Here is a 12,481-nt window from a genome sequence, read left to right as displayed (position 1 = left end):
ATATATTTTTGTTATCATGGTTAACACACCCTTTCCAAATCACGTCCTTTTATTTGAATCTACAGGATTTCTACTAATTATGTTGAAGAAAATGAATATGTACTGAAGACTACTATAGAAAGATGTCAAGACCAGAAAAGGAGGAGGACCCAGATGCATAACATTTACTCACAAGTTTATTGAGATATCGAGGAAAACCAGCGCCAGCGATCCGGTGCTCGTTGGACAAGGGAAGCAAACCGCTGACGGGATCGGAGCGTGTTCGGAATGCGGAAGTGGATCTTCCGGAGCGGGATATCGTAGTGTGGACAAACAGGAAAAACGGATCGTTAGCTGGGACGGGAGATCAGGGTCAAAAACGGGTCGTAGTCGGAGAAAAACGGGGAATCAGGAACAGACGAGTGGGGTACAGGTGACAAAATGGGACCGACGGGAGTCAAAATGCTTGCCTAGTGTAAACAGAGGTTTGCTGACGGACAAAGAGTGAGCGCACTGAGCTTATATGGGCGCCAAACGAGCGGGTACAGGTGAGTGCAAAGAGTGTCAAGGAAACCCACGCAAGCACGGGGAGAACATGCAAACTCCACACAGGAGGTTTGATCTCACGACCTCAGAACTCCGGTCCGGAGCCTTCGTTCTGAAAGCGCTGGTCCACTGGTGATCCCAAGAGCCAAGAAGAGTTCCGCAGGTTCGAGAGCGTTCTCCATCCGGGCAACGGTGCTGTGGAATGCTCCTCCCCCTGAGATCCGATCTGCAACCTCAGTGGAAATGTTTAAATCTATGCTTAAACCACACTTCTACTCTATAGCATATGAATAACTTATACATATATATATATATATATATATATATATATATATATATATATATATATATATATATATATATATATATATATATATATATATATACATATAATTTTTTTTTTAATTTTATTTTTTTTTTTTTGGACAATATCTGTGTATTTGTTATTGCAACATCCATTGCAGCCTGGTCATCCTGAAAGGGGGATTACCACATGTGCGGTCCCTTCTCAAGGTTTCTGCATTTTCCTCATGTTGAGGTTTTTGAGTTTTTCCTTGCCCTCATGTTAATTTCAGATCAGGAGATGGTGTAATAATAGTCTGTGCAATAACCTGTGCAGCTCTTTGAGACTCTTTGTGATTAAGGGCTATACAAATAAAAATGACTTGACTTGACTTAACTGTGCCGCACACGCGCTAACCACTGCGCCGCCGTGCTACCATTAATAAACCATGTTGGATTAATTTAAGTGTATTAAATTCTGATATAGACAATAATATATGGTCCTTTTGATTATAAAACATTACCCATTGTACTGCTGTAGTGTGTTATCTGCAAAACTAATGAATTTAACATGATTGTTTCAAAGCAAAATGTATCCAAACACAAACACAATTGTTTCTGTGGGTGTATCTTACATTAATTAGAAAAAAAATGAATTCTGTATGTCCTTGACTGACTTTGAAGTTTTTATTCCAAAACCCAAGTGACTACTACACTAGAGACCGGTGACATATGCATATTTCATTACTTCTTTTGTATCTAATAGTGCACTAAAGCGATTTATTCTCCATGGGCAAGTGGACTATCTTTGTTTATGTTCAGGGACCCCAGAAACAAATTGAAGTCCACTGACAAATATGAGTTTAGTTTTTATAAACAATTGTATTAATAAACATCACAATTGAGAATATTCAATAGTGACACCTGCTGTGATCAGAGATAAGCAAGTTGAAATAAAAAGCTTCGCTATTCATCTTTGGCTTTCAAGTTTTCTTTAGAACAGCTTTTTTTCCCTTTAGAATTCATTTGAAACCTTAAAATATGACTAAAACATGTAAACAAGCTATTCTATGTTTATTTGGAGATATTTTGTGTAACTGCATTGTTCAGTTGGACAAGATAATCATCAAATCAACAATTGACAAAACAGAGCAGATTAATACATGCATCCAAGTGAGCAATTTAGCTGCAACTTGCATGATCATATTAATGTAATTCATGTCTGCATAATTCTTTTAGAATGTAAAATAAATTAAATACATTAATTTCGCTTATATTTTTTTAACTGCTAAGAACTCCCCTTAACATTTAACATTTTTATAATTAGTAATTAAATCATGTGAGTTACATGTCAAAGTGTTCTTGGGCAAAACACTGAACCGCTAATGCCCCCGATAAGAAGGTAGGCACCTTGCATAGCTGACGTCTCTATCGGTGTGTGAGTGTGTGTGAATGGGTAAGTGTGAAATATGTTGTAAAGCGTTCGGGAGGTCTTCAGTCGCTTGAAAAGCACTATATAAATGCAGTCACTTTACCATGTAAAACAGCAACAACAACAACAGCTGCAGTAAACCATAGCATCAAACAAAAACATATTTTGGCCTTATTTCTTTGGAGTGTTTTCTAACAAATTAGACCTCCAGTTACCTTTTTGTTTCAGAGAGTTGTTTTACAACTTGTCACACTCTGAAAAATCTAGAAAACCCCGATGTTTTAACAGTTTGATCAGCGTTAAATAATTGTATACAACCGTTTTCCTACTTTTTTTCCGCAACACGGGAGAGGCAGCAGCACAACCGAGCCATCACCAATTGGTTAAACACAACCACGTGATCCAGACGTTTACGGAAGTGAACAACCTAAAACATGTCTACTATTTGTTTACATCCTCCTGTGGGCTGTCTGCATGGCGAACGTGATATTTGCAGTAAAATTGTAAATATTTTAAAATAAAGTCATTGTTTAAATAACTTTCAATATCGACATCGCTTTAATTCTGTTTCGGTTGCATTCACCCCCTGGCAAATGTTGGTCGCTAGCATCCGGCAACACATGCTAACGCTATACAATAAGATATTCGCCTGTAAGTAATCCATCAATAAGTTTCCCTGATATATTTTGCACATAATGTGTTTGGTTATGTGCATGATTCAATACCGTTTTCTGCTCGATTTCAGCTTACTGCGAAAGAAGCTAACACAAACCAACCCATAAGCTCCACAAAAGATAGGTAAGCATGCATTTTTTTATGCATTTGGTGATGTGTTATTATCTATACTAATTCCCCCGTGTCTTCAGGGTTTTGGACGATGTTAAGCGATGAACCAGCTGTGTGTGTGTTAACATGGCGGTTTGTGAAGTTGAGTGGGATGAGGAGGTCCCCCTCCCCAAATTGGGTCCTGTTCAGGCCAAAGTCGCTGTGGTTCTGGTGGCTTTGCTGTGCTTCATCAATAGTTACGACGGCGACTTCGTGTTTGACGATTCGGAGGCGATCATTAACAACAAGGTTGTGCTACTTTCTATGCATTTTGACAATTAAACTAATCTTCTAGTTCAAATTGTCACTATCTAGACAAGGTTATAAACTGTTCAAGTGCAGCTTCACATACGTTTGGTTTTGAAAGAAGACATGCAACTTAAAATTGAAAGCTGTATGTCTTTACTTACATAGAATGTGTCATTCAGATTCAGATGTGCTTTATTTTTATTCTGGTACACTTTTATACAGAACAAAATGTTGATACTTTCGACCTACAGTTTATCACCAAAAAGAAACTTGAAGAAAATATAGGGATATGCAGTAGTAAATGAATAATTTTAGCTACATGAATATTGTATTGCAAGAAGAGCATCTTGGATAGATGTGCAAAATGGGTAGTCATGTGCAGATAATGAACTAGTAGAGAAGACAACAGATGTGGTCATGTGCAATAAGTGTCTCAGTCCTATGAGAACTGCCAGTAGTTCAAGAAAATAAATGTGCAGATTTAGTAGCTGTGTGGACTTTCTATATGTGGGAATGATCACAATTATTTAGTAGGCAGAGTTGATGTAGGGCTGGGTCATATGCCCAAACTATAACATGTCTCTTATTTTCAGTCATTCTGTACAATTATATATTTTTATATTTTAAACAGTATGAGCCTATTGTTTGAGAGTAAGAAAACAAGCATCTTTGGCAAAGGTTTTATCAACAATAATTCATTCTAAATAATTTTTTTCAACATGACATTCATAACTTAAGCAAAGGGCCTTTTCATCCCAACCATGATGAAGAAATGAAAAAAAAACAACAACACTGTAAAGCACCTAATCCACCATTCTGCCCCTTAAATAATGCAATTTAAAAACAACCCTCTCCCAACACCAAATGTCTTTGAGACTTTCGATGTTGCACTATATCAGATTTAGTCCACGAATTGACATTTTAAAATAGGTTGGTCATAGCCCATCATACATGGACCCAATTCAGTCACCAAATAGCCGCTGTGCTTACCGCATTTAATATGGTGCAAATTCAGGCCCCCAAAATTCATCCTTTGCAACGTTTACTTTTCAACCAACAAAGACGCCCTGCCTGCATTTTTTCTTCTTTACATTTTCTTTTCCACCTTTTTTGCTTGGGAGGAATATATCTTAACAATCAGCACCAGCATTGAGTTTTTCACAGGAGACTGTTTTCCATTCCTTCTGGGCTAGTTTTTCTTTTTAAGCAAATGATCAAAATCAGTTGAGCTATTGTCGAGCCTGTCCTTAACTATATTTATTACACTGAATGCACAAAATTGATTTATTTATCATATCAAAATATAATTTGGTATCTGGCAGGACTTGAAGCCAACAACACCCTTGACCAACATTTGGAGCAATGACTTCTGGGGAAGCAACTTGAGCAGCAACTCCAGTCACAAATCATACAGACCACTCACTGTGTTTACCTTTAGGTTTGTACCCAGTTTTTGTAAATTTTTGCAACTTTGAAAATTGTACTTTTTCTGGTTGGCTAGCCCAATTCTGATCAAATGTATGAGTGTTATATATTATATGTTTTAAAGCCATATTGGAAAACATGTAGCGCTTTCATATAGTAAACTGAAATTGTGTGTTTCAGGTTAAACTACATGTTTGCTGGTGGCCTGCATCCTGTAGGCTTCCATGTGCTAAACATCATCCTCCATGCCATCATTTCCGCCCTGATGATAGACGTGTTCGCCCCTTTGATCGGTGGACTGGCTTACGACGAGAAGACCCGCATGATGAACCGAGCTCCCAAGACTTCCATGCTGGCAGCACTTTTCTTTGCTGCGCACCCCGTGCACACCGAGAGCGTGAGTAAAATCATGATTTTTCAGGATTTCAGTTAATATTAATTAAAATCAAAATCATAGTATAGATAGCGAGAATCGATTTGAATGAAGAATATACCTCAGTGATGCCAAAAGTCAATTTTGGTTTCTAACAACTCATGTACAATTCTACAAAGAATACATATTAAGTATAAACTTTAGTAGCATCTCAAAATAAGTCGGGATGACATTGATGGATTTTGAACTTTTCTCAAATAAGAAAATTACATCCCTTCCTAAAGCCCTCTTTTGAGGCAAGTTTTTTTTTTTAACAAGAATGGGTGTGGGATTCAAAGAAGTGCAAAATGATTGGCCACCGCAACAATGATGCAATCGTCAAAACAACAAACAGTGAGTCCAAATGAGGAACTTGGATACCATAAAATCTCCTTTGCACTTGTAACAAACACATCAACAAGTAATACAGGAAATTGATAAAATCATATCAATTAAGTCAAATTAGTCCCATAATGATGTTTGTTTTTCATCTCATCTCATCTCATTAGCCGTACCGCTTATCCTCATTAGGGTCGCTGGGGGGGCTGGAGCCCATCCCAGCCATCTCCGGGCAGTGGGCAGGGGACACCCTGAACTGGTTGCCAGCCAATCGCAGGGCACACAGGGACAGACAACTCAGTCGCTCATTCACACATAGGGACAATTTTGGACCGGCCAATTCACCTGAAATGCATGTTTTTGGAACGTGGGAGGAAACCGCAGTGCCCGGAGGAAACCCACGCGAGCACGGGGAGAACATACAAACTCCGCACAGGAAGTCTGGAGCTGGATTTGAACCCACGACAGGTTCCCATGACATGAACTTGTCATCCTATATTTAGATGTCAACTGCTTGTCCCTCATTTGCTTTTGATTAACTTAATTTGAGTTATTTCAACAATGAAATACATTAACTGGGCAGTCATGTGATTCACATGGATGTATTTGATTGGAACGGCTAAATAAACAAATTAAGCTACAAGCCGAGGGCCAGACTAATGGGATATTTTAAAAAAATACATTCACGCATATAGTCTAGTGAACCTAAATAAACCTACTGAATCGCTAACAAATATTCTAATATGATGAAATGAGTAACGCAATATATTCACATAGCATTATCAGTGATCTTGTATTTTCATCAGGTACAGAAGATACATTTCCTTGATGTAAAAGTCCCCATTTCATGAACTTTAAATGAAAGAAGTCGGTATAATTCAAGTACCATCAGTAGCTTACATTTTTTATTTTGCAGACTAAGTGGGCTAAAATCACTTCAAAGAAAAAAAGACAGCAATTTTCTGTCATTTACTATACTACAACAAATAGAGTGCAACAAGAAGTAACATACAGTGAAAAGAAATGCACAACCATTCCGGTCGTATGATACAATAATGAATCATGATCATCTCAGGGGCTGAGGGGCCAAAGAAAACCTTCTTGGAGACCTAATGTGGAACGTGGGCCTTGACTGTGACATAACATTAAATCAAATTTATTTGTAAAACACTTTAGGCAATACATTACCATTTAAAGTGCTTTATAAATGCATTCAGTGTACAATAAGACAATAAAGGAATGTGGTGTAAAGGAAACCAGTCAACCCATAGATGGCTGAACATGGGTTATGCTGCCTTATTTATGATCTGAATACAAATGGTACTGTATTAACTGATTCACTGCCATCTACAAGTGCATCATTAACTCAAAGTTTCACAAGACTTTACTTTACAATCACCAGACATCATTGCACCATTTTAGACAGATGTAGACAACTTTCTCAATTGTTAAAGCTCAAACGCCCAACTATTTAATTTGGCTATTAATCAATATTATTACATTTTTACCCTACACACATTCACAGACTAACTATCAAATTAAGAGCGTCAATAACACCGTCACTGTCAAAATATGCTGCATATTACAACGGGCGAAGGTAAATTGGCCTGTGCGTTAACATGACATGATCAGAGAGCATAACTGCGCATGCGCCTCAGCTTAAACCCGCAAAATAAAAACTGACTCCAAGTGGAAATCACATAGAGCCCAAAACATCTTTTTGATGAGCACAGATATTTTCAGCAAAAGTGGGAAGTGCAATGTTTCTTTGTTGGGCACAGGGGCACCCTAACATGTCTATTATACTCTGAAAAGGGTGGTGTGCACAAGAAATACAATTTGAGACATCATTACACAACTAGACATGCTGGGGAGTACAAAAAATACCAGGGAGATGAGAGAGTCAACTAGGTTGCCAGTCTTAAAACATTTTTAATGAGGCAACAATATTTCTTTAAAAAAGCAACCAAAGAGAATGATGCAGCAGTCAAAGCTAGCTACATTGTTGGGGAGATGATTGCTGAAGAGGGAAAGTCATTCTCAGAAGGGGAGTTTGTAAAAAAAGTGCTTAATACAGGCTGCACATATTGTTTGTATAGAAAAGAAAGAGAAGTTTCAAAACATCAGCCTTTTTGCCAACACCATAGCAGAGCGCATTTCCGACCTGTCAAGCGTCATTTATGATCAACTTAGTGAGAAAGCAAAATGTTTCAGTGTATATTCAGTAGCTCTTGTTGAGACCTCAGACATTATAGACACTGCCCACCTACAATATATTGTATATCTGTGGTGTTGATGACAATTTTAAAGTGATGGAGGAGCCTCTGACAGTAATTCCAATGCATGATCATACCACCACTGAAGAAATATTTCACTAGCTGTGGCATGTCATTGAGAATGCCGGTTTGCCATGGAAGAGTTTTTTGGGAATAACAACCGATTTGGCACGATTAATAATCAGGAGACAGAATGGACTGGTAGCACTTGTTAAAATATAACTGGAATAGAAGTGTTTGGAGGAGGCTCTGTACCACATAATCCATAAGCAGGCTCTTTGCAGCAGATTCCTTTAGTTTGACAATGTAATGACTGTCGTTGTCAAATGCATCGACCAAATCCGATCCAGGGGCTTAAGGCACAGAATGTTCCGTTATTTCTTTCTTTTTTTTTCTTTTTTTAAGGAAATTGAGTCAGAATACGAGGATGTGCTCTACTTCATTGAGGTATGTTGGCTCAGCAGGAGAAATGTACTGAAGGGATTTTTTGAGATAAGAGCAGAAGTAAAATACTTCATAGAGAAGGAAGGGATGGTTACAAGGCCAGGGTCAATTTGTCAGTGCTGCATATGACAATGTAAAAGCATTCTGCAGAAAACCTGTTATGGAGAGCCCAGCTCTCTCATGTAAACCCTTGCCATTTCCCAGCATCCAAGGCACTCATGGATGCTGGCACATGAATCAGTGTGGAGAAGTATGTTGCGGCCATTTTGAAGCTACAAGTGGAAATTGATCACAAAGTTGCGGACTTCAAGACACACAGAGCCACATTTCAAATGTTTGTAATCCCCTTCTCCTTTGATGTGCAAGCTGACCCTCCTGTGCTTCAAATGGAGCTAATTGACTTCCATTGCAACTTAAAGTTAGGTCCAGGGAGCTGAGTGGAGAAGCAGACAAGCTTAGGCAATTTTTGAGAGTTGACAGCCAGCTTCCCTGAACTTTCCGGAGTGTTCAAGCATACCATGTGCCTTTTTTGTAGTGTGAGAAGCTCTTCTTCACCTTGAACTTCAATAAGTCCAAGTACAGATTGATGAACACCTTTCAAGTCCTATACTGATTCTTTCTTCAAGCCAATTGTCGCTCGGCTATATGAGAAGAAGAGCAGCTGAAAGGTGTTTAGCAACACGAAGTAGGCAAGAGAAGCCTTATTCAGAGCAGGTCAGGTTTAATTTTATATTTATGTTCAGGAAGTTTAAGGTTGAACAACTATTAATACGGATAATTAATTTTTCTAATCACCCAGTCATTGATTGATATGTGGTTTCTTTAGTTGTCTGTATCTCCTGTATGATCATTTTCCAGTTTTTATTTAACTCATATTTCTTTGTGAAAATAAAGGTATTTGAGAACATTGGAATTTTTTGTCAGCGCTTTTCTTGTCAAAATCCTGATGCGGCTCAGCTTCACCCAGGCTCTGCCTCCAGCATCCCCCTGTTCTTGATGATGGAATGCATCAGGTCCAGGTGTCGGTCCAATGGCTCAGAATGTATGCGCTGTGCAACATCTAGGCATAACTAAAACAACAGATTGGGGTTGGATATTACACCTTAATTTTTTCTGGAGTCATTCTGAGTTTTATTACATTTGTCAGGGTTCAGAGCAGTGGTTAAGAACAAGTCACGGCATTGAGTTGGGATAATAATAAACATCTAATTTCTTTCGGGATTAAGAGGCAAAAATTTTAGCTCCTTGTTCTCTCAGCTCAGCCAACTGACTCTAGAAGTATCCTGATGACTTCTAAATGATCCAATGCCGACCTAAATGACTAACAATGACAACATCAGTGCAGTTGTGTGCAATTACTTTTCATTTTGAATGCACTTACATCTGAGGTAAGATTTAAAAAAAATCCAGCCCGACTGACTCGGAATTTTCATATTTTATATGCGAGGACTCAGGAGCAGGAGGGCTTTTCTCGCTGACTTATTACTTAAAGTATCAACCTGTCAGTGTTGTGTTTTTCTTTTTCTTTGTGGAGGATCTGCGCAATGGATTGCATCCCCCTCTCTCGCGGCTCAGCGAGAGGATTACTGTACAACATGGTTGTGTTGTTGTGTCTAGTTGTTATCCAATATTGTCCACACGTAGCATCAGTTAGAAGAACAACTTATTTATAACCTCAACTTGTAAATCCTACACATTCCAGTTGTTATTTCTGATCTCCGGCTAACCCGCCACATTAATTGTTGCCAATTAAATAAACTCCCGTTCACCGCTTTGAACTGAACTGGGAAACGAGCGCCTACGGAGATATTGTGCCGGATCTTGTTTGTATTTTCGGGCTGTCAACTAATAAGACTGATCACCGGCCACAGAGCGAGCTTTTCCACACTAAATTGTGCAGTGGTTCCATGCCAAGAACAAACAGACATGCTCAGCTGGGAGCGTCAGGACCAAGGTGCACACGGACGCCGCCAACGCCTCTCTATAGGACGCTTATTGACCTTCCCGCGTGACAGCTCGTGTGTGTATTTACTGCAAAGCGAGGCTGGAAGGCACCGGCCTCTCCCGCTTTGGCTTTAATCATGCAGGGCAAGAATGGTGCAGCGGGCACGGTTGGCGCTGGCGGGCCTGCGGCACATATCAAAGCAGGAGATCCCCAGGATACTCACCACACTGTACCCACACGCTCTATAGACTCACATGTTGAGGTTAATGAGAAATGCTTTCCTTTGTAATAAATCGTTCCAGTTTGAACTAAAAGGAAAAAACATGAATCGGATGGCTGTGGCAGTTGACGAAAACCAAATAAAAAGTCACTTTTTGGCCCATTTTACACTGCCTGTGTTGATTTTTATGATCATTGTAAAAAGGCTGTATAGATTTAAATGTAATGGGTGTTGGATATTTGTTTATTTTTTTACATTTTTTAATGTCTTTATTTTGTTTTTTTTGTTGCTTCTTGTGAAGGGGAAAATATAATATGCTATTATCTGACTTATTTGAAGACTATGATAATCATAACAGAGATGAAGCATCTAATACACCCTTGGTCCGGCTGCTAAATTTGGCCTCTTAGAGCCAAAAGCTGGGGTCAAGTGTCCTTAAAAAGTGGAAAGTAGAATATTTTCTTTATTAAGTTTGTCTTAACCAGTGATGTGCTCATAGGTTTTATATCCTGAAGCGTGTGCTGAGTATTTAAGATGAGTGGTTCATGAACCACGGTTCAAGGTGTGTCTTGGTGACATGTGGTGACGTTTGATGGCTTGCGAAGCGGGTGAACAACGTGAGTGATTCAGTAAATGATTTGCTTGCTTGGAGTTTGGTTCGAAATAAAAGCGTCAAAGAAACGCCCCCCAGAGTTGTACTGTACAGTACTGATAAATCACAGAAATATGTACTTCCAATTCTTTACAAACATGCTATCACACATATAGTCACCCCTGCTTCATTTGTACCATGTAAAAGTTTTTTTTCAAAATCAAGTGAAACTCTCTGGAAAAAAAAGAAAACGCCTGGGTCCAAAAAACATTGGAAAAAATAGTATTTCTAAATAAAATAAATAAGCACTTTATTTCAGAGCGTATTTCACACCCTACGCTTTTATTGGATGCACAAAGCATATTATACATATTTATGTCGACATGATGGCCTAGTCGTAGAAATGAACCATCTTGAAGCTCCCATGTATGTGTGTGCAGCATTTCTCTACAGTGCTTCACTTTCTTTATGCTGCTTCATTTTGCCAGAACTATTGTTAAGAGTGTCCAACTAAGTTTTAAGACCCTTTGTATTTTTCTACTGCACGTATCTGCTTTTATCTTAATTTAAGCAAAGCGCTCTCTGGACACGCAACACATTTGGTAAGATACCTGCGAAGTGATTGCTCAGTGTCACTACATAGTAGTGTTTCCATATCAATGGAAATGAGTGGAATTGAGAAATAATTTCCCCCCAAAATATCCTGAAATATTTTGTTGTATTTAGTTTATAACATATATGTGTAGCCACATTTTGCCAACTATAATTTTTGTGACTTAAAACTTCAGGCCATACAAAAGACTCGGTGAAAATGAGTTTGACACCTCTGATCTGATAGCTCCTACTTACATTTTTACTAACAATGAAATAAAACCGCCAACTACCAATTCAATTAAAGTACAGATCGTTGGTATTTATTGCTTGGCATTGCTGCCTGTCGCACTTTCTCCAGTGCCCATTGCTCAGCTGCAGGGTCGTCATTTAGGAACTACCAATCCTCAACGTTGGGCCCCTTTATTCACTAGAACGTCTTCTGATGGAGGAGTAGTGAGAAGGACGTCTCCCTGCCACCACCTGTAGCTGTTTTCGGGGTTTAGGTCTTCTTTCCCCAGCTCCTGTCTTTCATCCTCAACAAAGCCAAAATCTGCTCTTATTGGCCTCCTCTGCCAGATCTTTTAATGCCTTCTTTAATTTCCCCTCTGTCACTCCTTTATCCTACAGGATGCGTGTTGCTAAATGTCTAATAGATTGTCACCTTCCAGCCAGCTTCCCGGCACTCAGCAGCCAGCTCCGAGTACTTGGCTTTCTTGCGCTTGCAGGCAGCCTCGATTTCCCCTCTTGACGGTACTGTGAGGTTGATGAAGTTCACCCCTCTTGTTTTAGTGGACCACACCACAATTTCAGGGCTCAGATGTTGTGATTAATTCCCATAGGGAACTGAAGCTGCCTTTTGAAATAGACTCCCATGGTCCACTCCTGATCTGGGAGAAGGGCCTTGGTGTCTCTCTCAACCAG

General features: G+C 39.1%; 1 protein-coding gene across 1 annotated transcript in view; it reads left to right on the top strand.

The window, feature by feature from the left end:
* The first annotated feature begins 2,659 nt into the window (after positions 1-2,659).
* The window catches only part of tmtc4 (transmembrane O-mannosyltransferase targeting cadherins 4), a 34,143-nt gene continuing 24,321 nt past the window's right edge, over positions 2,660-12,481 (top strand). Inside the window, exons 1-5 of the mRNA XM_088353274.1 lie at positions 2,660-2,890; positions 2,985-3,037; positions 3,106-3,313; positions 4,636-4,751; positions 4,919-5,135. Coding sequence (XP_088209400.1) covers positions 3,152-3,313; positions 4,636-4,751; positions 4,919-5,135 — 495 coding nt within the window. The 5' untranslated portion in view covers positions 2,660-2,890; positions 2,985-3,037; positions 3,106-3,151. The remainder of the gene's footprint in view (positions 2,891-2,984; positions 3,038-3,105; positions 3,314-4,635; positions 4,752-4,918; positions 5,136-12,481) is intronic.

Source organism: Urocampus carinirostris, chromosome 14, assembly GCF_059441175.1.
Source record: "Urocampus carinirostris isolate Australia breed hairy pipefish chromosome 14, RoL_Ucar_1.0, whole genome shotgun sequence".
Taxonomy (NCBI): Eukaryota; Metazoa; Chordata; class Actinopteri; order Syngnathiformes; family Syngnathidae; genus Urocampus; species Urocampus carinirostris.
This window is presented reverse-complemented; position numbering and strand designations above follow the sequence as displayed.